The sequence below is a fragment of the Anolis carolinensis genome, chromosome 6, assembly GCF_035594765.1.
Source record: "Anolis carolinensis isolate JA03-04 chromosome 6, rAnoCar3.1.pri, whole genome shotgun sequence".
NCBI classification, from domain to species: domain Eukaryota; kingdom Metazoa; phylum Chordata; class Lepidosauria; order Squamata; family Dactyloidae; genus Anolis; species Anolis carolinensis.
Window position 1 is genome coordinate 22,532,022 of NC_085846.1, and position 27,513 is coordinate 22,559,534.

General features: G+C 41.9%; 1 protein-coding gene across 1 annotated transcript; it reads right to left on the bottom strand.

Annotated features, from left to right (window-relative positions):
* pold1 (DNA polymerase delta 1, catalytic subunit) lies at positions 1-26,513 on the bottom strand. Its single transcript, XM_003222716.4, has 27 exons — positions 26,363-26,513; positions 23,421-23,632; positions 22,621-22,734; positions 21,684-21,824; positions 21,470-21,595; positions 20,986-21,154; positions 20,383-20,497; positions 19,661-19,790; positions 18,682-18,848; positions 17,611-17,715; positions 16,291-16,431; positions 15,911-16,021; positions 15,480-15,671; positions 13,659-13,747; positions 13,314-13,430; positions 12,756-12,869; positions 11,824-11,971; positions 10,946-11,041; positions 9,584-9,721; positions 8,750-8,925; positions 8,257-8,409; positions 6,942-7,044; positions 5,823-5,955; positions 4,085-4,198; positions 2,747-2,799; positions 1,367-1,464; positions 1-386 (listed from the first exon to the last, which is right to left on the bottom strand). The coding sequence occupies exons 2-27, from the start codon at positions 23,620-23,622 to the stop codon at positions 290-292; spliced, it is 3,342 nt and encodes a 1,113-aa protein (XP_003222764.2). The 5' UTR covers positions 23,623-23,632; positions 26,363-26,513; the 3' UTR covers positions 1-289.
* Between the last annotated feature and the right edge of the window lie 1,000 nt (positions 26,514-27,513).

A 27,513-nucleotide genomic window follows, 5' to 3' on the forward strand; every position in this document is an offset into this window, starting at 1 on the left:
TATAAGAAACAAAATGGTAAGTCTTTATTTGTAAAAATTCACATTACAAAAACACGACCCACTACAAAAGAGCTTTGTGGGTCAAGCATCACATTTTCTCTACAATATACAGTCATTTTACTGCACCTCTCCCATCATAGCAATGGAAGACATTTCCAAAACTGCATGGGAACAATATTCCCTGTTGCTTTCTATGCCTGTTGTGCCTTGATTAATACCCTCTTCAAAAATGTGCCAGTGGCAATGGGTTTCACTCTGATGAAGAACGGCAAAAAAGGTCAAGGAAGTGTCACCATGTAGGGGGGCCAAAGCGTGAGATCAGGACTTCTTGGTCATCAAGGTCCTTCTGTACTTTCTTCCGCATGTAGAAGATGGGGCAGTCACGGCTGAAAAACAGGAGGAAAAGTGAGTTATAGATTGGTAGAATCATAGAGCTGGACGAGACCACATGGGCCATCTAGTCCAGTCCTCTGCCATGCAGGAAAAGCACAAAGTATTCCTGACAGACGGCCATCCAACCTCTGTTTAAAAGCTTCCAAGGAAGGAAGGAAGTGACTGGGAAGACAAAATGGCCACCACCCTAAAAGAGAATGAAAGAAGAGCTATTGATGGTGTAAGCCACCATGAGACAAGAGTTTTCCTGCAGAATAGTGTTGCCTCATTTAACCAACTTGTTTCTCCCTTGGAACACTTATGCAGGAGAGAGTAAAGGAGGAGAAGGGTCTGCAAACATTACATGTTCTGGACTATATCTGCCAACCAACATGGGATTTCAGAGGCTGCAGTTCAGAAAGCAACATTATAGTTGCATCATTATTTCAGACTTGGGATGAGGGGGTTTTGATGTCAGAACGATTTAATCAAGGTTAGTACTAATGAGAGAAAGCAGAGAAAGTGACTCTCACATCTTTTCCTTTGCTATCTTGATAAGTGTATTGACAAGGGGTGTTTCATATAGGAAAGCATTCAAAAGTGGCTGAACATCCACTTTATCACCTCAGGATTTTACAATTTATTTTTCCCAGCCAGGTAAACAAAGGACTTGAGTGCCTCGGCACAATTTTGTACTTTACCCACAAACATGCCCCATTCCTCTGCTGGAAAACGCAGACAACCCAGCTGATAACTTGTGTACCGGCACAGTCTCCCTCTCCACTCCCCATCTTCTGACAGCTGCTGTATTTATAAAGGCAATAAAGCGCTTGAAGAGTACCCCCACCCCACTCCCTCTCCGTGGGAGCCATCTGTTCATCTCTGATAAGCAGCTGTCAACACCTGGGGGTGACATAAAGCCATATTTCAGCCCAATATCCCGTGGGAACAGTAAAAACCGGAGCTGCCATGTGTGGGCGTGGTGGGCCCTCACCTGGTACACAGCACATCCTCGTGCAAACTCCCTTGGCAGCGCTGGCACTGGGTCCACAAGCGTGAAAACTTTTCCTCCAGAGAGCTTAGATAGGTCACCTATGAAGTGAGAAGGAAAAGGGAGAAGAGCAGGCAGGCTAATTGAAATGTGACTCAGCCTTTATATTGCACTTTAACCTTCAAAATGTAATGGTCATCCACTGCATTGTTACCGATCCAGGTTCAGATCTCCCTGAATCTCACTACATGGCCTGGGGTTAGATGCTCCTACGTAGCCTGTCCTACCTAACAAGATGGTTGTGAGAATAAAGTCAGGAGGAGGGGAAACACATACACTTGCCCTGAACTCACTGGAATAAAATAATAAAAACTTAATTTTTTTGAACTGCATTAGACTTTCATCATGAACCTTATAGGCATTAATGTATAGGGGAAGGACAAGAGAAAGGGATCAGAAAGCATATTAAAAGTCAGGGAACTGTGAGAGGTTAGAGGAGCACAGTGTCCTCCTCATTAGACTTCAAAAACATGCACCCTCCACAAAAGAATTGATTTTTTTTGTCACCAAATGGGGGATGGGGAGCAATTTCATCCTTTTAGGTCCAGACAAAGCCCTTTTTATAAGTAATTTCAAATTTAATTTTCAGGTCACTTTATGTTAGAAAGATCTTCTCTGGGACTAAATTTGCCCAGGAAGGGGAACATCATAAAATTTCCCCACAACTATTTTCTAGAGAGCATTTGGCATCCATCTGGGCCAGGCATGTAGCCGCCCCCCCCCCCCCCCCGGAAATTCTCAGGGTGGTCCGTGAGAAGATCTTACATTTATTATTTAAACTGTTATGTTTATTCATGTCATGATCTGATCACCATGCTCAATATCTCCCATATGCATGGGGGTTTTGGGATAACGATACCAAAGGTTTGCTAGGGTAGATCCTCTCTCACCCAGACTCAGCCCCCCCGAACCAAAATCCCAGCCCCTCCCGAATCAAAATCCTGGCTACGGGCTTGATCTGGGCCATTAAAAAAAGGTTTCTGGTGAGGCCCAAAAATAGTCTTAAGGAGCAACATAAGATTTGTAGGCTGTACTGTCTACACCTCTGTTCTAAGGTTGCCTAGTAAAATACTGGAGTAAGACTGGAGCCATGGACACTTCTGTTCAATCCTTTGGCCTCTCTTCTAGGCTAGCAAACAACATTTTTAAAGTTTGGTTTTCTAACTGCTTTTTCTGCTTCCTCTTCTTGTTGCTTTTTCTGCTTCCTCTTCTTGTTGTAAGAATTTGTCGAATTATAACCTTCAAGTATGATTAATCCGATGTGTCTTCCTGGATGGAGCTAGCTTCACTTGATCCTACTAATATTACCACAGATTTACTTACCTCCTTCTGATAGAGCTCAGACTGGCGACTCAGACAGAACTTGCACACAGCACCTGGTGGAAAAGCAGGAAGTGAGAAGGAATTCCCACTTACTGAGTGTTTTCATCAGGATTTTTCCCACCTATGCCTTCTCAAGGAAAATCACAACTAATGTGGCCTGAAGAAGAGGTACCTGCTTACATTTTTTTTAAAGAAGATCTGGCCAATCATTATTTATCATGCTCTAGACACAGCTTGGAAAAGTTGCCTTTTTGGACTATAATTCCCAAAATGCCTCACCTATTTGGTGGACTCTGGAGGTCACTGTCTAAACGAGTAACTCTTTCAAGTCCTGAGCTAAGAAGGACACTTTAGTCAATGTCAAATAACCTTTCTGCTGAAATGTGATTTGGTTAACTCGCTTGAGTCATCATGTGTCTTGTTCTGGTGTATTGTGGTATGACAGCACAGGACCATAAGCAGCAAACTTGCCATAATTTTGCATCTCCACACAAGAGAGATACCTTGTACAAATTCAATTTTCAGGATGTTTTTGGTAAACTCCCATGGCAAAGTCACAAGTTTGTATTCCCAGTCCTTTTAGAAACTAAGAACAAAGTATTGCTTTTTTATCTGCAGACTCAATATTCAGTATCACTTATGCTACAAAAAATATTCCCCCACAAAAATATTTGGGGGCCTCTTTAGTCCTTCAGTGTGACTTATGCTATGGTTCTGGCACAAATATAGTTAAAACATAGGTTCACTATTATCTATGGTTTCAGGTATGCATGTTGTAGTTACGGAGCTAGTACTGCAGCTGTGCTTGATCAAATTAAGGGGCTACTTGTCCACTCTTCTGTTCACCGAGTGGTCAATCAGTCTGTACAGAAGCAGAGGGAGAGCATACATGCAACTGCAACCTCTGTCCCACATTCCCTGATAACAAATATTGCTTTTATACTCCCAAATCCAGAAAACTCAGGATTACAAGTTGAGAGCTTCCTTTTTCCAGACTGTTGATGGTGATATTAACTCTCATGAGAAACTAAAAATGTTCATCTTTAGGCCACCTTTCACAATTTATAGGCAATCTCCCCTCTTCTCCCACCTGCAAAATTTGGAAAAGAGGGAGAACCGTGGAGGTTAGGAAAGTGCTAATCAAATGTGAGGTCTTCCTGCCAGTCATAAAAGTACAGAGACAGGGCTGTAACACACACACACACACACACACACACACACACACACACACTCCACTCTGTGGCAAGTTCCGGCAATAAGAGCTTGCAAAATTTACTGCTGGTTAGAGGCATGTAATGGGGGATGGGGAGGAACTTATTTTGGCAGAGGTATACTCACCATGGTGGTTGAGCACAGCCCGGCAACCGATGCAGGTGCTTCGTTTGGTAGCAAAAGCCATGAGCCCTCCAACTTTAGCTGTCAACACCGTTTTGCAGCGGGTATGTTCCCCTTCTGCAAGGGAGGGAAAGAAAGAATTGAGCCCACCCTAGATTCTATACAAGCACTGGAAAGGGGGGGATCAGTGCATGGGCTCCTCTTCTGACTCCACTTTTCTACTGTGGTGAAAAATTATCACTGGTCAACACATTTTGGTGCCTCAGATGTTAGACATGTTTCCGGGTATATCTGTCCAACTGATTCCAAAAATGGCACCAGTTTCTCCCTATCAGCTATAGTTTTTTAGATACAAAGCATATGCCATCTACCCATTCCCATCTGCTCATCCATAGAAAACCATGATAACCATATATTAAAAAAACTAGAGCTGATGTGGTCTATCCAATGTAATTTTCTGAATCAGAGCCCTAAATAACCCCAGTTACAGGCCGAAAAACCAGGACACTAAGAAAAAAATAATTTGGGTTGGTATGTTATCAGTAGCCAAATTTCCTTACAAGCATCCCCCACAGGATAAGCTATTTGTGCCTACAAATAATTTTTTTAGGGTGGGATTAAAATTGTCTCTGTCATGGAATTCAAGGCAGACAGGAAAGGAAGACAGCTTTCCAGTCTCTGCCAAAGAGAGATAAGTTTACGGTGGGAGCTCCTCCAAAGACACCCCTGCTTTTCTTCGCAACCTACTCATCCTTGAGGTTGGGGGTCAAATCTTGAAACTGGTAGGTGTACAAGTCTGTAGTGGAGCCAAAAGAGGTTTGATTCTCTTGCTTCAGTAAGACAGGAGACACTTTGGGACACATTAGACTAGTGGCACATGGATTCCAGCCTTGAAGGATCTACTTTGAGGGTTTTTTTTTCTCTGACTTCAAGATTTACAAACTGGAGCCTTGAGAACACTCAGAATTACATGATCTTGCACACAACAATTTATCTTGGGTTCCAAAACTGAGCACAGCCATCAGTGGCATCACTAGGGAAGTGGAGAAAAAAAGGTGCACCAATTTTACCAGGTGAAATCATTGGAGGGGAATAACACAATGACTGCCTATACAATGTAGGAGTAACATTAGTAGGCTTATACACACACCCCAGTACCACTGTAGAGGGTTGCACCGGACCAGCATTATAACTTCAGGTCACTCCAAGCAACTATTAAGAGCAGACCTGGGCCCAGGTCTTGCAGTAGCATCTTCATCATGAAACTTAGAACAATCTCATAGCACTTCTTGGAGCCAGCCTCAAAAATCTATATATAGGCTTGAAAGAGTGGTGGGCACCCAATGTTGGCTGGGTCTTCAATGTAGCTTACCTGGGCAAAGGGATGGATATAAGGTACTTTAGTACAGAGGCTGGATGGCCATCTGTCGGGGGTGCTTTGAATGTGATTTCCTGCTTCTTGGCAGGGGTTTGGACTGGATGGCCCATGAGGTCTCTTCCAACTCTACTATTCTATTATTCTAACCCCCATTATCCAAGATTCTGTAAGGTCTGGTGCAGAGCAGTTTCATGGGGGTGACACTATAAGCTGCCAGACTGAATGTCACCAACCCTAGTGATAACCAATAGAGCTCGTAGTCCTTCCACACAAAAATATACTCCTGATTATTCTAGACTGCTGTTTCTGATCCAAGCCCTGTTCCATCTTTGCTCTCTTTGGGCAGCCATAAACTGCACTCACTCAGCAGGATATTCTGTGCCTTGCCCTCCCCCAAGATGGGTTCAAAGATGCGCAGGAGGGGCTTGGCAAGCTGCTGCTCCAGGTAATACTGGGTGTCAATGGGCAGGTTATTCTCCAGCACATAGATAGGATCCTGAAAAATACAGAAGAAGGAGACGTAAACAGGAAGTAAGCATTGCTGAGGGCCACGGAAGCTGCATCATGACTACATATTACCACACAATTTTTGACTCCTTCTCAGGAGTTGTTACCTCATAACTTTTACTTTGAAAGTCTGAAGGGGATGTGTGCACGTACACACAGAGATTAGGAAAGTTACCTTTGCAGACAACACCCTTGCAGAACTCCCCAGCCAGCATGCTTGTCTAAAAAGTAACTTTCCAAAGCTTTGAACATAAACAGCTCTGATTAGAAGCAACAAGCCTTGGGATCAGTTATGGAGCACTAGAAGGGTTTTGACCTGGACATGAAGAAAGAATAGGGACAGTTTGGAGACTTGATCTTCCCATGAGTTCTATACCTAAACTTGGACTTTTCCTTCCTCGTTCAACTGATTAAGAAGAAAAGGTGTAGCAATAGATGAGAGCAAGTGTCTCACAAGCACATCTATAAAATGACCAAATTAATCCCCAAACATGGCCCAATTTAGATATTAAGCAGACCCACAGAGAGCTGTAGGAGGAATACTTTGTGTACATTGCTTCCTAAACCACACAGGACCTGCTATTGTGGCCTTCTCTAAGGCATATTGCCTATCTGCTTTCTTCCAAGAAGTTTTTTGCTGGCCTAAGGATTAATTATAACACAAATAATTGGAATTAAAAGTTATGTTTTTAAAATAAAATATATTTTTACAAAAGCACATGTGCACCTGCAGGTATATACCAGTCACATCAATCCCCTATCAGTCCTGTTATCCCTTTAATCTTGGGAAGAGCCCATTAACAGAGCATAAGCACAAGAGCATCTTCCTTATCATATTCCCTAGCCACTGCTATACAGAGGAAACATTTCTGATACTGATGGGAATGCATAGCCAACATGATTAGTGGCCATTGACAGCCTTGCCCTCCATATTTGCTTCCCCACTGCCCATTGCTGCTTTCTTTCCACACTCACTTCTGATTTCATGTAAGCTGCAACACCTTTGGCGGCACCGATTATGACATAAGGAACTCGGTCCCCCAGGTTGGGAGCACTGCCAGGATCTCGTCGACGCATCCTAAGGGGACAAGTCACAGTAAACATCATGTGGATCAGAATCGCTGAGAGGATGAAATTGCTGATCCACCTGGGCCAAGAACATTCAAAGTTTACTTGGGAAGGGAAGGTACTGTGGATCAAGGATGAGGAAGATTTTCAGAATCCAAATGAGCTTTGAATGGAGAGAAGGAAGCAGGGAAAAGAAAAAGGGGTTTTCAATACCCCCCCCCCCCCACCACCACCACCACCACAAGATTTAAAGAGATTAAAACGTGGGAGATGGAAAACTCAACATATGACCCAGTGAGTGATTATAGCAACATTATTAACATATTTTCCCTGACCAGACTGCTGAGAAATAATTGGGGCTAGTGGTGGGGTGAGACATTAAGAGAATGAAATTCAAAGGCAATTGGTGTTACCTTCAGCCACACCTATATGGCCCTTGCAAGAAGAGACACTTTCATTGTCCAAAAGTTTGTTTGTCAAGAAGTAGCAAACCAGCCAAGCGAAAGAAAGAAGATTGGTTATATTAGTGTGTGTTCGTATAGCAGATGAAAAAGATGCAGCCAGACAGGAAGCCCGCAGCAGAGGGGTGGGCGTCACAAGAGGTTCCACTTGCAGCTGTGTGAGCCATGGCTATTTCTGCCCTTCCCTTTGGTCATGCCTCATTGATGCCCCACCACCTCACCCACCCACACACCTTCTTCCACCATCCTGAGGACAGAAATGTCCCAAAGACATGCTTAGGGCAGGGGAAACTATGCAGAGGGAGAGGTGAGGCAAAACAAAGTCTCTGACAACAGAGCCTATGCTATCAAAAAGCAAGATGGGAGCAATCACTCAGGGGATGAACACACATGTACACTTGATCTTGGCATTCCCAGTCATAAGGATTTCAGGTAGCAATGGGAAATTTTGTAAAGATTCTGCAAATCAGAAATGACAGCAAGAGTCTCACTACGTTTAAGGTATTGCCATATATTCTAGAGATGACATCACGGTAGCCCTCCAGATGTTGAATTGAAATGCTGATGGTTCTCCCTCCATGATAGTGTTTTGGGCTGGTAAGAACTGAAGTACTACAACTGGAAGTCACAGGTTTCTTACTTGTGAAAAGTTTAGTCAATATGCCTCTAAATAAATGTGAAATGTGCTGAGGCCAGGAGCCTCTATTCTCCTGAAAAGAAAAAGAGTGGTGAGGAGGCACCTGTTTCCCCTATCAACTCACCGCTCGGCCAGTTCCACATGGGCTTGGCGGCCTGCATACTCATCTGCTGTGCGTGTAAGTTCCTTGGTGATCACCAACTGTGAGATATCAACTCTGTTGCACAGCAGGTCAGATATCACCTCCTTAGCATGGGCCACAGCACCTGCAGGGTCCCTTCAAGAAGATGTAGAGAACAAACCATGAGGGCGTTGTTTCAAAATAAAATGAGCTCTGTTAAAGTGAACTTAATATTCTGATCTCCAGTGGGTTACTGAAAAACTGAGGATGACTGGGGAGTGGTGGACTTCAAGATAACAGAAAATCTGTCATTTAAGAATCAGTTTTCTTCTAGCATATAGGAAATGAAAAGAAGTTCTACTTTAACTCAGGTATGGTGCACTCACTGCCCCTCCACCCACAATACACCCCAACAACTCAGAGATGCATGTTAGGCTAAAGGTCAGGCCTGGCTTGGAATGAGCCTTCCTCCAAACTTCAATTGATATCCACTGACCGATCTATTAGCAGCTTCTGCAGACAGGTGTTGATGAGATTTGCCACAAGGGGACAGTTGTCTCGGCGCACAGTCTCGATACCTTTACAGTCCATTTTGTCATGAGTATCAGGGTTGGAGGAGAAGTACAGGCCAGCATAGCGCTTCTTATTGATCAAGAGATAAGGAAAATATACCTGGTGGGTGGACAGATTGAGAAAAAAACAAGAAACCATGTTACAACACTAAGTCACCAGAAATCTAATTTAAAAAATTATAATTTGGATTACGTATCACTGACTGGAGGACTGTGAGAAGATTTTTTCCTCAACAATGTTTTTTGTGGGGAGGCTTGATTTTTAGCATGAAACAAACAATACATGGATGTTTTTCTTTCAACATCTCACTGACAATTTTCTGAAGTTCTAAGGAGCTACAGGAATTGCATTTCAAGGTAAACAATTTTTGTCTTGACTGTACATAACAAAAAATGTACACATCAACGGCACTTATGCAATTAAAATCATGGCAGTTTGGTTCTCAAAGCGTCACAAGGCAGATTCCTGTAAAGTTTAAGAAATATCTACTGACTTACAAGAAGTGCTCCATCTTTCTAAGTGTTCTTCCTCCTTTCTTATAACTACCAAATGCCTGCCTCTTACACGACATTTCCCGTTGGCCTCCAAATGTTGCCATTCAACTCATACAATGACCCAGTCAAAACAGGCAACATTATGGGAGCTGTAAAACCTCAGCTGGGCCCTGGGATGGTAGCAATGTTGTGGTGCTTTGTGAGTCTTGTACTGTTTCAAAGGCAGTCCACACTGGAGGAGAGAAGCCCATCATTCCACTCACCTTCTCAAATTCTAGCTTGATGGGGGGAATAAAATGGCTGGAGACCCAGGCTGCTGCCTCCCTGCCAATCTCCATGGCCTCTGCGACTGATGGCACTCCCAGACGGCACATGACTGAGTCTGTGTCCCCATAGACTACCTACAGTGGAAGAACATGAAGTTGAACTTTTGAAAATTATTACCCACCTTGTTTCACAGGCTTCCAGCCACAGCATTGCCAGCTACCTCCACATGAGCCATATGGGGTTGCTGTCTTTTCCTCCTGCAGCTTTTGTCTTGTCCCTTTGTTCCACCACCATCACCACTGCACCAGCTACAAGATACTTTTTCCTTCCTGGTCACTCTCTTAAACCCCTGTATCGTGACTCTTCCCAAACCCATGGTCACTGAGAACATAACAACACTAACTGAAGAAACTATGTGGTATAAAATAACCAAAGAGTAGGAAGGAGCAGACTTGTTTTCTGCTGCCCTGAAAACTAGGACTCAGAGGAATGGGTTCAAATAACAGGAAAGGAGATTCGACCTGAACATTAAGAAGAACTTCCTGACTGTAAGAGCTGTTTAGCAGTGGAACTCCCTGCCTTGGAGTGTGGTGGAAGCTCCTTCCTTTGAGGCTTAGAAGCAGAGGCTGGATGGCCATCTGTTCGGGGTGCTTTGATTGTGCTTTTCCTGCATGGCACAGACTAGATGGTCTATGTGGTCTCTTCCAGCCCTATTATTCTATGATTCTATGCAAGGACAGTTTAGTTCTCCTCAACTTTAACATTGTCCTCCAAAGGTCAACTCCACCAAAAAAAACCCAGATTATCCTCCTTTTTCTCTTATTTATAAGACTAGCATTATATAATGCAGGGGATCTCAAACTTTTAAAGCAGAGAGCTGGCCCACTGTCCTTCAGAATATTGGGGGGGGGGTGACTATAGTTTGAAAAAACACTGCACATATCTTATTTGTAGTGCAAAAAAGTGAAAGAACAATACAGTATTTAAACTGAATAATGATTTTAACCAGCATAAACTTACCAGTATTTCAATGGGAAGTGTGGGCCTGCTTTTGGCCGATGAGATAGTCAGGTTAATTAAGAGTGTTATTGCATGCCTTCAAGTTGTTTCAGACTTAGGATGACCCCAAGTCTAACATTAGAGCAGGGGCCAGGTAAATGACCTTGGAGGGCTGCATCCAGACCAGGGGCTATATTTTGGGAAATCCTGATATAAAGAACCCACAAAAAGCTTGGAAAACCACACTGCATTGAATTCAGTCATCAAGTCAACACACTCACTGGCTTTGCTAACAGTGAGGGTCTAGAAACTGGGGCCCAAAAAGTAATTTTTTCACACTCTGAATCCATTCTTTGTACCTTAGCATCAGCACTGTAGCCATTGGCAATAGTATACTTGGATTCCACTAGCTGCTTTGTCTTCTCTATCATCTGACGCCCAAATCCTGTCACACTCTGCAGAAAGAAGGATTACTGTATGTAAATATAGGATTATTTGGACGGGGACAAATGAACAGGCTCAAGGATCCTACCACTGACTGTACATTAAACTACTTCCCCAGTACAATTCTTATGAATTTGGACAAATTACAAGGTCAGTGTTGACACCTTGCCAGGTCTCCGCAAATGCATTTAGGTGGAAGATTTGATACAAGTTCCTCAGGCTGTAAAACACAGCTCAATCTAATTAATCTCATCCTGTGCAAAGCTTGTTTCAGATATTTTCCCCATTATAGTATCTAGCCTTTTAAGAAAGAAGCAGTTACTGCATCTTCTGGTAATGAAGTACATGAAATTAAAATACATGACATGTCATGTAATACTTCCTCTGTCTTGAACTTACTACCAACCAACTGCAAAGACCTAGTTCATTTAATGATTTTTAGGCTCCAATCTTATATACATTTATACAGGAGGAAGCTCACTGAAAACAATAACTTATTTTTGAGATCTGTATAGGACTTCATTGCTAACAAATTAAGCAAGGTGTGGGCAGATAGCAAGACAAGGCCAAAAATCACCACAACAAGGGCACTTATAGGGATTCACTGAAATTATCTTGATATCAGATGAAGAATAGATTAACAGTTATTTGTATCACCTACTGCTGCTATGTAACTGGTTAATCTGGCAATACAGAGGGGTTAATAGTAGCTTCCTGAATTCGGTTGACATTAATGTGTTAAAGAAAATCATAACCCGAGAAATCCCCTAACTTTAAGACAAACCAGTATTACCTGAGAGATCTCCAGACATGGCAGTTTGCCCACTTGTGCCCCAGTGAAGCCATAAACTGAGTTGGCGCTGACCTTGAGGGCCAGCTGTCGTCCATCCAGCACCTGGCGCTTGAATGGATCTGTCTCTTGCTTCAGCTCTGTCTTTGCCCTAAGCCAAAGAGGGACACAAGGAGATAGAACCACCAACAATCCCACAGTGGCCTCTCTTACCAGTTCTATTTGGCAAGAAGATCTTTGCTAATTTTGAAATTCCAGATCCACATCCTTAAATGAACTCCAGCTTTTAGTAGTCACGGGTTCCTGGCTTCTAAACTTTCTGGTCAAAAAATTACTAGATACCATGCTTTTTTGGATGATGACCTCCAGAATCCTCCCATCCATCCTCTTCCCTTCTGTCAGCTATTCCAAAAGCTCACATGTTTTAAGTTTCTATACCCAGTTTCTTAAATATCCACTCTCTGTTATGTATCTCTCTTTTCTTAAACCCAAGATTTCTCTTCTCTAAATCTTATCTCCAGCCAGCAAAAAACAAAAACAAAAAAACCAAACAAACAAAAACAAACCTATTCTGCAAAGCACACAGTTTGTGGCTCCTATATATGAAGATGCTTTCAGAGGATTTGGATGACCATCTCTCCTGCCCAAACATTATCTGTTCTGACCAGCAGCAGCTATCGAAATCTCAGTTGGCAGTTCTTCTAAATTAGTGGTTCTCAACCTGGGGTTTCCAGATGTTTTTGGCCTACACCTCTCAGAAATCCCAACCAGTTTAACCAGCTGTTAGGATTTCTGGGAGTTGAAGGCCAAAAACATCTGGGGACCCCAGGTTGAGAATCACTGTTCTAAATCCTGATGACTTGAAACTGATACCTTCTGCAAGATAACCAGGTTTCCACCCTTCCTTTTAGTCATTCCAATTCTGTCCCTTTCACCTTTTGCGGGCAGCCAATAAGTTCTCCAGAATCTCAGGGAGCAACCCTTTGCGAACGGATGCCTTCACAAAATGGTCCCCAGTTGGAGTACGAATGAACTTGTCTGCTGAAAGCCTATGGGAAAAAAGCAAACTAACTTGGAGTTTGACTACTTTTTTTTACATAGCACCATCTGTTTTCTGATCTCACCAACTATTCTCTAGGAACACACCTCATTTGGGTACAGCCTTATTCCTGCACCTGGCTTGCTTCCCACAAGTCCCAGTTTTGATTTCAAAATCTTGGTAGGGGAAATCATTCCTTTTGCATAAAAGCGAGGGGGTCATGAGATTGAGATCAGAATGAAAAGTTAGGTAAGCTTGTATCCCAGTAACCTGAGTTTTCTTTCTTGCACCAGTCCCATGTAAAAATGGCATCAGAAAAGGATCTCCTTATTCTATCTCGATGAGTGGGACAATGTGTGGTTGCTTGGCTCCTACCATACCTGTGCAATCCTCCCTTTTAAAACACCATGCAGCCCAGCTACAAAGGCACCTGTTCAGGTCCTCCTTCACTCACCCGTGGCGCTCCACTGCTCCCTGTTGCAACAGTGTTGTATAGCAAAGATTGTGAGCCATCATGATGGAAGGGTACAGGGAGGAGAAATCCAAGGTAGCAATGGGCACATCGTAATAGCTAAAAAGAAAAAAGAGGCCTGTTATAGTCCTCTGTCTCCTCCCTTTCTTATCAGTTGGGCCCAAGAGCTTTCACTTGATCCCTCCTGGTGTCCATCTCTCTTTTGGGGTGAAAACCAATGCTTTAAGGCCCCATGGCTTCAATTAGTTTAATCAATCTCCAGGTTAACTTCCATCCCTACTTCTCTGAGAACTTTAATTCCTCAAGTTCAGCTCCAGCCATTCTTACCCCTTAAGTGGTTCAATGACAGTCGCACCAGCATAGTCCTCCCCTCCTTCTGACTTGACCACTGGCATCACCAGGTTTTGCTTCACAGCCTTTAGGTAGAGATAAGAGAGGTTTTTTGGTACTTTCTATCATCTGTAACTTCATCCTCAAATTGGACTGTTCCAGCAACTTATGTGTTACCTCCATGCCTAGTACCTTTTATTATTATTATTATTATTATTATTATTATTATTATTATTATTATTATTATTATTATGTTATTTTATATCAGTAGTGGAGAAGATCTGCAACTCGCATCAGCCATAGCAAGCATAGGCAATAGAGGAAAATCCTGGGAGCATCAGTCTAACAATATCTGAAGAACCACGTTGTCCTCATCTGATTTATAAAATATTTTTTGACATACAAGGCATTTTGCTGACTAACATGAGACAATGTTCCGTCTTGCCACTGGCAAATGGTGGATAGTTGAGGCATGTTGTGAAAGTGTTTCTGGCAAGGCCAGTCAACTCAACACCAGAGCTGCCTGACTTTATTCACAACCCTATAATTGCCCAGACATTTAGTTGCCATGGGCAAGGAACAATTGATTTATTATTTTCGTGTTGTTTCAATTAAGTGACTGAAGTAAGCAAGACAGTGCAGTGACATTCTAGCACTTCTCCTTAAAAGAGAAATGTAGACTGACAAGCTAGAAATCTAAAGGAAAATCTAAAGACCTGCAGGGTAAACTATAACAATAGGAAACAAAACAAGAGAATAAAAGGAACAGGCTGCTTTATCTAAAGTAAAAGAAAACCAGTGTAATGTAGAAGCAAGGACTGGAAAGACCCAGGTTCACATGGGCTACAAAGAAACAATTATCCATCAGATTAAAATATGCCACCATGAACAATTTGGAGGAAGGCTGAAGTAGATATGAATAGCAGCAAAAAGAGAACTGGCTATTAAACTTTGACTTGGAATGGGCCTGTTCAGTTATAAAATTATTGGTTATTTTGTGATGTTGTTTGTTAGCTGTCATCCAGTCGACTTTGACTTGGGACAACTCTGAGAAATCTCGAAGTCACCCTATTTTTTGTTCTCCATATCTGTTATCAATTTTGTTGCCCTTCTCTGAACTTGCTATATCCTATTTAAAATGAGGTGTCCAGAACAGAACGCAATACTTCAGATAAGCCTCACCAACGCAGAACATAGCAGGACTATTACTTCCCTTGAATTGAACAGTATACTTCTGTTAATGCTAAGACGACATTTGTCTTCTTTGCTCCATCCACACTGTTGACTTATGTTCAGCTTATGAAGCACAATCCTTTTCACATGTAGTACCATTGAGCCATCTCATACCTGTGCATTTTTTGTCACCTAAATATAGAATTTTGCCTTTGCTTCTATCGCACTTCATTTTATTACTTTCAGACTAAGTTTCTAATTCATTAGTGTTTTTGAATTATATTCCTAATCTTTCATTTGTAAAAATTATGCTTATTAAATTTCATTCCAATGGAATTCTGATCTTATCTTCCATTGTTAGCTACCCCTCTCAATTTTTAAAATCTGCAAATTGATAAAAATTATTGATGAGACAGAACCCTGAGGCAATCCCCCAAGATAGGGGATCTTATTAAATGCTTTGCTAAAATCCAGATAAATGATATACACAGCATTCCCATCATCTACTAAACTACTGATCTGATAAAAAAAAATATAAGATTGGTTTAGCAGGATTTGTTCTGATTAAAGCCATATGGCTCCTATTAATCACTGCATCATCATCTGTATTTTGGTCTGGTTGCAAAAAATCCAGTTGCCCCTCACCTGTCGCAGGAGCTGGGAGACAACTTTGATTTGTTGTCCTCGTGCCAAGAGATAGCTGAGAGGGACACCAGTGACTCTTGCCATCTCCATGTAGTTGATGACACACATGAGCTTCTCCAAGAGACGAAGGGGCAGGTAGGCATCTTTAAGACAATACACAGCCAACCGCCGACGTGATTGTTCTGTACCATTCTGCAAAGAGAGGAAAAAGAAAAAAAACCACATAAATTTTGCAACTCGCACAATCCTTTGCAAATAGCCATGCTGATTGATGGGGACTAAAGTCCAGCACCATTCAGACGATAAAATGTTCCCTATAAAGTCATCACACAACAGATGGAGACCAAATGGATGCTCAAGAAGAAAACTCAACAGTTTGCTTAATAGTGAAAAAAACTAGTCAGCAACATGACCTGCCTACGAATTGTTACCTGTAGGTCTGTGATAATGGAGTGCTGCACATCTTCTTTCTGCTCCTGAAGGAAGTGATAACTAACAGCATTCAAAGTATAGGAGCGCAGTTTGTAATCCCGTAGCAGAACCTGGAAGGGAGAGAAAAGTCAAGCTAAGAGCCAACATGTTATCATGGTCTTATTCAAAATTTGTATGTCTTGTCTATTACTATTTCACAGCAAAGGTTGGGAAAATTACTCTTAATTCCACAGGAAGCATGGTCAGTGCCCATGCTGACCGGGCACAATTATTTGTTCTAGACAGAATACCCACCCCCACCCCACCCCACTACACACACAATTCTGCCACTCATGTGTCCCTTTGCCACCTGCAACACAGGACTACTAGTCTTTCTTACCTGAAGCAGATCAAACTGGGCTCTGCCTTCTGTGTTAATTACTTTATTCTCTCTCCGGCCCATCTGCTTGGACTGGAAGGAAGAGTCACGGATAACAGACTTGCGGGCAGGAATACGGCCCAGGAAAGGAAATGTTGAGACCTGGGAAGGCAGAAATTGAATTGGGAGGCATCTAACATAAGAATGCAAGGAATGCAGTGAAGGATACAGGTGAGGCTATGGTAGGCAATCAGTTAATTGATGAAACACATTTTGAGTGACAAAAAGATACCTATGCAAGGTTTTTAAAAAAATAATTTGAATTATTTCTAGTACAAAATTATTGTAAGAACTCTGGATCATCAAGGGAGAGAAGAGGCAGGCATAGCTCCATTGTGCCTAGAAGCAACTGGAAGGCCCTCCTCCATCCCAACTGTCACTATTGAGGCATCATTGGGACAGAATAACAGATAGGCACCTCTGTATCATGCCTAAATTCCAGCAGCTGAAAAAAGACAATCCCTTCCTCCCAACTGTTACTGTCTTAGACTTGGAAGAAGAAAAGACGCAAGCACTGCTCCATTGTGACTTAGCCCAGAAGCAGATGAAAGGTCCTCCTTCCATCTCAACTGCCTCTGCCAGGACCTCAGTGGAAGAGAAAAGACAGTATCAACTGAACCTAATCTCATCCCTTACTGCCATTCCCTTTTGCTTGTCTCCTGTTTTGTGGCTGAACTGTGGATTAAAAATATTGTAAATGAATACAAAAGAAAGGGAAAAACATACTTTTGTATATTTATGAAATTTTCTGCACTGTTTCAAGGACAGCAGCTATGCCCAAAAATTGGTTAACATACTGAGAATTTATTGTTTTATTCACAACCAACCCATCTCTCTAAACTATGCACTTCACCATATAAAAATAAATAAATACAAGTAAAATTATACAAGTAAAAACAAAGCTTTTACTTTGTTTTTATGTCATTTTATGTCAAAATTACGTTAAACTACTATGGTATTGAAGCATGGTAGAATTAAAAACCATTAACAAACAAAATACAACAGTCCAAAATCTGCAAAACAACACCTTTATTGGACTATCAGCACAAAATATATGCAAGCTTTTCATCCTTCATTAGCTTCTTCTCCAGGTTTTATTTGTTCAAATGGGGTTTGCCCTTGTCTTCCTCTGAAGCGGAGATTGTGACAAAGCAGTCTATGTGGACATTAAGAAATCTGCACTGAGTTTGAAGGAAGGATGAGTGAAGGTACAGCATTTGATTAATGAGTGAATGGGGACAGAGCTGCATCCAGGGAGAACAGCCAGGAAGTAGTGCTTACCTTTAGAGTCTGAGCACGGTTTATGAGATAAGGAAGGTCAAAATTCTGGATGTTATAGCCAGTGATAATGTCTGGGTCCACAGTCCGTATGAATTCTGCCCAGGCCTGGAAGAAAAGCAATGTTTCTATCATAGGAATTTTCCACATACTGCTACCACTAGTCTGTCTACTGCAATTCTGTGAACCTGACCGGCAGAAACTCTCAATGAATAGAACAGCCATGAACCCAGCTCCTGACTCATTCAAACCTTTTACCCACAAAGATGTTATTGAATAAGAGGCCTGAAATATTCTTAAGGGAAGTATGTTAATAATCTCTTATGTTTTAACATAGATCAAAACATTTTGAAAAAGGAGGAGGGCTGTCAAGAAAATCTTTAAACAGTCAAATCTGCTATCAATCTTCAGCTTCTTTACTGTTGGAATGTCACAATGGGATCAGCTCAAGGCATTCTGTGTTTGAGGCAAGTGAAAAAAAATACCCCCTCTTTCATTATGCATATAGACACTGACTGGCTTGTCAGCTGAATCATGTTTTAATAGCAGAGATGGAACAGCATCCTCAAGCATACTTAAGGGCAGCATGTCACCTTAAAAGGTAACAGATATGGCATGTGGCACACACAACTTTGTCTTCCAACAGAAAGGAATTGCCAGGGATTTCAAACACTGCTGCCTCTTCCTTGCATCTGCCTTTTCTGGTAGTTGTCTCACTTGGTCTACTAGCAGAGCAAGTACTGAAGCCCAACTGGGTCCCTAAAGGCCTGGTATGCAAGAGCTGGAAAATTGTTCCCTCTCACACATATTCAGATATAATTCCCAAATTCATAAACACCTTTTCTTTATGAGTTCATGTTGTATCTTTCTACAGCACTGGTTCCCTACCACCTGTCTTCAGCTGACTGTTGTCCTCAAATTGAACCTGTCTTTGGAGTTGTGATAAATTATTTCTGTGAACTACAAATCTCCAAATCCCACAGTCAGCAGTGTCATTATTGCTGTTGTAATCCAAACAAAGTAACTCTTCCCAAACTCTGCTTCCCTTGTAGCCCTGAAACTGCAGCTTATTACCTTGAGTAGTTCGCCCTCTTTTTGGAAGCAGAGCACCTGGGAACCAACAATTGGGGCACAGCTCTGCAAAGTGAAGACATTGCGCACAAAGGGGTCCTTCTCTCCCTGGCGTTGGACCATGTTGGCAATCTGGATTACAGGGTCCTTCTCTGGTTCAGGGAAAATGCCTGAGTAGAAAAACACAAGGGGATAGTTAGCATCAGAAATGCTCAACCTTCCTGTCATCTTCTCATTCAGCAGTTATCCCAGTAATTCCCAAACCGAGGTTCTCAGATTGTTGTTCGACATCAGCTTTCAGAAGCTCCATGTTCATTGGGCAAGGATGCTGGGAGTTCTGGTTCAAAACTATCGAGGACCCAATTTTGGGAACTACAGGATTATGAGGATAGACATTCACTTAGATGTCAAAACAGAATGAATTCACTGTAATAGTTTAAGTCCTTATAGTAGAAACACAACACGGGGTTCATCTCACAACCTCTCAGCCCACAGTCTGCCCCACTCTGGGGAAAAGGTGACTTTTTAGGTCAGTTCTGAGCCTTATAACCAGCAAAAGACATTGTGTTTCTAACAATATTGTTAAGTAATTGTTTGCCTTTAAATTCAGTGACTATAACCTTTCACTATTGATTCAGTTGCTTAATTTACTCAAAGATTCTGCTTGGTGCATATAGCCAACATAATCTTTTTAGCCAGGACAAACTGCAAATCTTGGCTTGCCAGATCTGGTGCACAAGCCACCTTCTAACAGAACAGCCTTTAATGGGCTGGAAACCCTTCACAAATCTCTGTGAGACTGAGCCAAAGGACAGTCATTTCTATGGCTGATATTCCAAAGAGGCCTATTCATGTCACACTACTCCATTTATAGTTATAAAACAGGTGATTACTCAGGAGGATTTTGGATAACTAGCCTCCTACACTCAGAATCTGAATTCATTTTACTATGCCACACATCACCCCTCAATTTCCAATATACCTTTGCGCCCAGCACATTCAATATCAAAACTGAGCACACGCAAAGGTGCAATGCGCTGCCATTCTCCCTCGGGTGGGTAGCTAATGAAATCCATCCAAGCCACATCAGCCTCCAGCTGACAGAGCGACACCTACAAGTTGGGAGGAAAAGGCAGAATAACTGAAGGGGTCTTACAATCTTTAACAAGCATCCTCCCATTTCCCCACACCTTGTAAAACACCAAACATCCTTCAGTTTTAAAAGCTCTTGGGTGCTTTTGAATTTTAAACTCACAAATGATGCATTCACATCTTTCAGACAAATTTCCCTTCTCTGGCTATCTCACAATTAATTAGACCCCTATACCAGCACGTTTTGGCCAGATACCTTCATCAAAAGTATTACAAGGACTCGCACACATGCCAGCTCCACATCCCTTCCTCAGGAAATCTCATTTGATCCTGACAAAGATAGTCATAGTTGTAAATATGATTTCAACTCCTCAAGCAAGAGTGGACAACCTGTTGCCCTCCAGATAATAGTGGGCACCAATGTCCAGAAACTTCATTTACACTGGTCAGGCAGAATGGGAACTGTTACATAACAGAAACGGTAGCATTACACATTTCTCACTAACAGACTGAAGGTTCTTGCTGAATTAATTGCTGGGTAAAGACAAGTTTTCTACCTAAAAAATTAGAAACAAAACCTTTCCCACAAGCCCTTATTCCAACTTCCAGCACCTTTGGTGGATTCTCCTTGCTAGATTCTCCAGCAGACTGTTCTTGCCTCAAGCGATACTTTCCAGCAGGTAATTCAATCCAGTTGCATCCAACAACGTCCCGGTCCACCATGAACCTAAGTTGGAAGACAAATCTTGTCTATGTTGGAGCTGAAAAGTTGAAAATTCATTTCTTCCCTATCAGCTTCACATTTATTTTATCTTTGATGTATTTTTGTATTGCCTATCTAAACAACAAATTATCATAAAGAAGTTTACAAACAAGGCTGTAGAAAAATTAAGAAAAGAAATTTCATAAACCATAAAGGGGAAGGGCTGAAAGTAATCAGATGATAGCAGTAAGCACACGGGGACAACAGTTACTTTCAATACAAGTGCTTTCCAGAAGTGCTTTCCCTCATGCACCATCTGCATGATCCCAGTCAAGCAACAGTTTTGCCAAAAACAAAACATGTGAGAACACAAAAAAAACTCTATCCAGTAACTAAAACCACAGAAAATATCAATTTGCCAAGACTGTACAATATTAGTAGGCGAAACAGAGGAACATAAGAAAATAGGTTTTTAAAGAAGGAAAGAAAAGTGTGCCAATAGAGGGTCCTACCTGATTTCAAAATCAATATTGGCCTCAAACGCTTGATAGTTGTGTACTCCTAAAGTTCCACATCGTAGCCCTTGTTCTAGCAACCTTTTTGCTGGGGCAATTAGTCGTGGCATTGCCATAGTAATTTTCAGGAAAGGTATGAAATTTTCCCCATGGTAGCCATACATGTCTATGGTGAGAGGTCAAACAAAGAATTTGGTATCTTTTGAGGAGTGTGGATCCTCCTATCACAAACTCACATGTCTTCCATGCCCTAACTTGTACACTATAATCAACAGCTTCAATATCTGCATCTCCTCATCACCAATTCTGTACATCTAGCAAAGACTGTATATCATATTGTAAGAAAAAGGAGAAAAGGGCAAATTTGTTCAAAACACTACTAGAGCAAGGCTGCTGTAGTTTTAGAGATAGCAAGCATTCCAAATCTGGGCCTTACTTCACTAACTGCACAAATACACACCCATTCTTCATAAGTGCTCACTTTGTTTGTTGCAGATTTCCACTGCCAAAACAACTTGGCTCAGATTATCCTTGTTCGACCGCATGTCTCGGAGGACAGCTGCGTTCAGCTCCCGCTGAAACTCAGCTAGATGATCTGCTTTGAACCCTGGGGAAGAAAGAAAATAGAAAAGTGTTTGCATGGAGAAAAGAGGATTTGGTATATTCCCTTTCCCGCACTGTATTTGCACACTCACCAGTCTGTGCAGGCACATAGAAATAGGGGGCAAAACCATGGATGTGGCAGCAGAGGCTATTGCCAGCTTCAGTGACACCAAACATCCTTAAAACAGGAACTGGACCCTGGGTAGATCCTGGGAACCCAGGAATGTGAGTTCCTATATCCAGTAAGAGAAGAAAACTAGATCATTCATTGAAAGTCAATAATGTTGTGGGAAAATATAAATATGAATGCTAGTAGAATAAATTCCGAGAGATTACATTGATGGAAAAGTTAACTGCATGCCTAGAGTAGTAAAAAACATTGAAAAAAGCAGTGTATTTTGGAACATTGGGTCTCTCTCATGAACAAACCTAAAGAAGGGAATCACCAAGATGAATATTCTAAGCTGACTACAGAGTTGTGCTGGAGGACCTAGAGATTCCTAGAGAGAACACCTCTTTAGGAATGTCTAGATAACTCCAGTACAAACAACTGGTAACTAGGTATTTCGAGAGAGATGTTCTCTTAGGGATAACAGCAAATTTATTATTTATAGTTTTTCACTTTTGAAGGGTCTCTGTGTCCCTAAATCCAGTGAATGTGAACGGCTGACTGTATATGTGTGTTTGTGTGTACACACACACATTTTTAAAAGGCAAGCCCATAATTCAAAAAATAGAAAAATGGGATTCCAGTTTTTCTGGGGAATTCCAGACCTTGCCTATTCTGCCTGGCAAGCACAGCTGGGAACATTGTGGGGCTACTGTAGTTATCAAAAGCCCCAAGAATTATAACAGCATCAGAACTTCCTCTCCAGCAGCAAAGATTCATTGTTTAGTCAGACAAAGGATTTATCTTGTTCTACAAGCCCTTTACCAGAAAGAAAAACAGAACCAGGTAGTTCCAATCCATTTGCCCTGCAATGTCTCCAAGCATTCTCTATCAGTAGCTCAACCTGTGCACATACTCACCTACGTAGTAATCTAGTTCCACTTGCTGGAAACATAGAGCATCCTCTTTGGGATTTATTTCAGGAGGCGGTGGTCTCTGCCACTTGGGGTTCCTCACCGATGAGAAGAGATTACCTGAAGGGAAGGCAGAAACCAAGAATAGAAGTGAGCATCAATCCTCTTTTGGATTCCCAAATCCTGAAAAACTAAAAAATATATTCTTCCCAAAATCAGTTTGCTTGTTGGAAAAATCAGGAAAAAGAGGCACTGCACAAAAAAGGAGAAAGGTCAAGTGTTGAATTGATACTTGAAAAATTAAGATATGTGATGTGTCCTACCTTGTTCTGTTACTCAGGGAAGCACAACAGAACAACTGTAAAATCCAAACTACTGAGAATATTACATTAATTACTTAATGCAGTGTTCCTCAAACTGTGCTTCTCCGGGTGTTTTGGACCTCAGCTCCCAGAAATCCCAGCCAGCTTATCAACTATTAGGAATAGTGGGAGCTGAAGTGTAGCACAGTTTGAGAAACTCTGACTTAGTACATTTTTAAAGGAATGCAAATTCATTACTAAATAAAGTGTTAATCCTGTAACAAAAATATACATAATTTTCAAAAAACAAGAAAATATAGAATTATTTTTATCATATTTTCATGGCAAAAACCAAGAGCTGCCTGTCACAACAAAGCAATGCTTTGGATGATAGATGGAAACTGGCTTCCTAGCTGCTTCACTGCTTTTTCACTGCGTCCCAAAAACCCTTCAGCCTCACCTATTCAGGGAGTGTCCCCCCTATTTTGTCCCCATCTAACTCACCAAGGGGGATGTCATCAGGTACCAGCTGTGTTTCCTTTGCCTCCAAAGCCATCTCAGACTCCACCTCATCCAGAAAGGCCAGTTCCTCCTCAAACTGGGATGGAGCATCTTCCTCCCAATCCCCTCGTGACTTTTTCCGTTGGGACAATGTGGGTTCCCCCATGCTGGAACCTCCTTTAGAAGCCTTCCTTTTGTTTTCCATTTTGGCATTACTAAGAAGACAAAGAACGTTCCATTTTCAGCAGCCAGCCCACTCCCTGATCAAAGTCTCCCCCCACACACATACACCTCTTGGACACATGTTCAGAGCGCCAGTTACTTGTACTCCATACCCTTTTCAAAAGCAGCTGCTCACATTCTTTGCTGTCCAAGGCTTAGTGGTGGCTCTACCACCTGCCTCCTTTCCCTCTCAAGTGTGGTACTGCCTTTTCCTCATCAAAGATACATCATCACATTTCTACAGGCCTTGCTTATATTGATAAAAATCTTCAATCTGATTTAATTCACATAGTAAGAGATAAGTAAAAGTACTAAAGAGATAAATGGAAGTGCTAAAAAAGCTGGCAAAAAGCTGTCAATTGATTTAGATTATATGAAGGTTTTGACAATGCATTAAGGAAGAACGCTCTGACAGTAAGGGCTGTTTGACACTGGAATTGATTGCTTTGACTGATGATGGACCCTCTCAGGTTGGATCTACACTGCCATATAATAGTTTCAGAATACAGATTAACTGCATTGAACTGATTATATGAGTCTAAATTGCCATATAATCCAGTTTAATGCAGCTAATCTGCATTCTGAAACTCCATTATGTGGCAGTGTATATCCAGCCTCAGTTTTTAAACAAAGCTTAGATCAGAATCTGCCGGGAATCCTTTAGTTGTGGATTTCCTACATCCCCAGGTGATAAGACTAGCTGATCCTCTTCAATTTCACAATTCTATGATTGTTAAATATATACATAAAATAGTCTCTAAAACATGTCCCTTGATCTAGACTATACAGCATAGAATCACATTGACTTTTTGAGCTGCCTCATTACATTGTTGGCTCATGTTCGGCTTGTGGTCTACTGAGACTCCTAGATCCCTTTCACATGTTATGTTTTCAAGCCAGGTATCACCCATCCAATACCCATGCATTTCATTTTTATTGCCTGAGTGAGTACTGTGCATTTATCTCTGTTGCAATTTATTTTGTTAGTTTTGGCCCAGCTCCCTAATCTGTTAAAGTCATTTTGGCTTCAGATCCTATGCTCTGGGGTATTACTGAGCTCTCCTTTGTTACACAAACCCACTAGAAATAACCTTAGAAATGTTATTTTTTTTGTACTCCAACTCCACCTGCACAGATCAAATCCTTAACCTGAGCGAGTATATCGAGGAAGGCTATGAGAAAGGTTGCATTACAGGAGCAGTTTTTGTGGACCTTACAGCAGCCTATGACACGGTAAAACACAGGAAAATGATACATAAAGTCTACCATATCACCCAGGACTATGATTTTACAAAACTATTCAGACTCTTTCAGAAAACCGCAGCTTCTATGTGGATTTTCAGGTCAAGAAAAGTAGGAGGAAGCAAAAGAATGGTTTACCTCAAGGCAGCGTTCTTGCACCAACCTTATTTAACATTTTTACTAACGCCACAGACACCACTCACAAAGAGCTTTATATATGCTGATTTTTTATCATGTCAGAAGTGAATTGAGGACACTGCAAGTCGCTTATGAGGTCTTCAAAGACATTGTCCAGGGGAAGCCCAGAAGTGTTAGCATCCTCTGGGGGGGGGGGGCTTCTCTCATGTCCCATAGATGCTGATGACCTTGATATAACAACACAAGCAAAAGACTTTGAAACAGTTGAACACCAACTTACTAATGCCCTGAAAGATCTCTCCAGCTTCTACAGAGATAACCACCTGAAGCCTAACTCTGCCAAGACACAAGTGTGTGCTTTCCACCTATGTAACCGTGAAGCCAAGAGGAAATTGAAAGTTACCTGGGAAGGCCAAAGGCTTGAACACTGTTCCCACCCTAAATATCTTGGCGTCACCTTAGATCAAACACTAACATTTAGTAAACACTGTGTGATGGAGAGTTGCTGCCAATTGTGAGAGAAATAAGGTTAAACACTGTGAAAGCCATTCACCATATGGCTATCAACCTCCTCCCAGTAGACTTAAATCAAGGACAAGTTAAATGAGAACCACCACTTCTCTTAATGTTCCTTCACCAACAGCAAGAATATCCGTGTGGGTGGAAAGATCAGGCAGTTCCAACTGGATGAGAGTCTTGCTCCAGGGGCAAACATGGAAGTCCCTGAACAGACTCAGAAGTGGAGTGGGCAGATCAAAAGACAACCTGGCTAAATGGCAGTACCTTGAAAAATCCTCCACCTTGTGCGATTATGGAGCAGAATAAACAACTCCACATCTGTATCCTTGCCCACAATGCCCTGACTCATGCATAGAGGAAGAACTGTTTAAACTAGGCATAGGCAAACATGGGCTTTCTCTCCAGGTGTCTTGGACGTCAACTCCCACCATTCCTAACAGTTTAAGCGGCTGAGGAGGAAAAGGAAGGGGCCTGAGGCTGTTAGGAATGGTGGGAGTTGAAGTCCAAGACACCTAGAGAGAAGGCCCAAGTTTGCCCATGCCTGGTCGAACCACTGCACTAAGTTTGCCTATGCCTGGTCTAACCACGAGTACCTTATCCCCAACTGTTCCAGTTTTCCAGTTTCCCTTTCCCAGGTAGGCCTCAACTCCATACACAGTTTATGCACCTCATATTCCTATCTATTTCAATGGTGCCCTCAACATGTTTGGTCCCTCAAAATCCCTGAACTTTCACCCCTTTAAATAATCATTATAAGTTGATTCCCTTCACAGATATCTTCCTCAGGCTGGCACGCAACTCCCATTATCCACTATTTTCCTCACCTCACTCTCCTGACTCCCTCAGCAGTCTCCCGCCAACAAACTCAGGGGAGGAGCGTGCCTCCCTAGTGCCTTGTTGCCATGCCAACCCGCCTCTCATTGGCCAGAGCACTGGAGAGTGACAAGGAACCAACGACTCTTCCGCAAGCCGTCGACCGCGCGGCGCATGCGTGTGCCTTTTTCGGAGGCGCTACCACCGGCATATTTAGAGTGGGTAGAAAAATAGCCGTCACCAAACACGCAGGCGCAAAGGGTCTTCCTGAAGCTGAAAGATGTGGCAGAGAGTTTCCCAAACTCTGATCTTCCAGGAGTTGTGGACTTCAGCTCCCAGAATTCTTAACCATTTGCCAATGCAGCTGAGGCTTCTGGGAGTTGAAGTCCAAATGCCTGGAGAGCTAGTTTGGACATCTCTGCTTTAAGGAATAGCAGTTTCTCGATCTGCTCTGCTGCATGGATAAAGCCGCAATGCATGGTTTGCTACAAGAAGATGAGCTAATGGAGCTTCAAAGGCTAGCAAATATGGGTTTTGTGCATTTTAGTTGGACCAAAACATGTATCATTGTGTTGTCGAAGGCTTTCATGGCCGGAATAACTGGGTTGCTGTGAGTTTTCCGGGCTGTATGGCCATGTTCTAGAACAGGGGTCCTCAAACTTTTAAAGAGGGCCAGTTCATGGTCCCTTAGATTGTTTAGGGGCCAAATGATCATTTGGGGGGGGGGGGGGGGGGGACGAACAAATTCCTATGCACACTACACATGTCTTATTTGTAGTGCAAAAAACCCCCCAACAACAATTATTTATTTATTTATTTGCTACATTTATACCACACCCTCTCTCACCCCCAAAGGGGACTCAGAGCGGCTTACAAGTTGTATGTCCATACAATATATTATATTATTAGCATAGCACAATATTAGCATTATAGATTACTATAGTGTACCATATCACTATACCATATTATTATTAGTAATATTACATTTAATATATAATTAATATTATTATATTATACAACATTGTATTATTATTGTTATTATTAGCCGCCCTGAATCCCCTACTGCATGAGAAGGGCAGGGTAGAAATACTGTAATAAATAAATAAATATATTGTATTACATTATAATATTATTATCAATATTATATGTATACACAATATAT

Bases quoted from the DNA above. Each gene is read 5' to 3' on its own strand.
- pold1 (XM_003222716.4), bottom strand. From the start codon at position 23,622: ATGGAAAACAAAAGGAAGGCTTCTAAAGGAGGTTCCAGCATGGGGGAA. The intron at 15,672-15,910 runs GTAACAATTCGT...CTCTCTTTGCAG, and splicing joins CCATTATCACAGACCTACAG to AATGGTACAGAACAATCACG. The intron at 11,972-12,755 runs GTGAAAGGGACA...TCTTTGGCTTAG, and splicing joins TTATTGGCTGCCCGCAAAAG to GGCAAAGACAGAGCTGAAGC.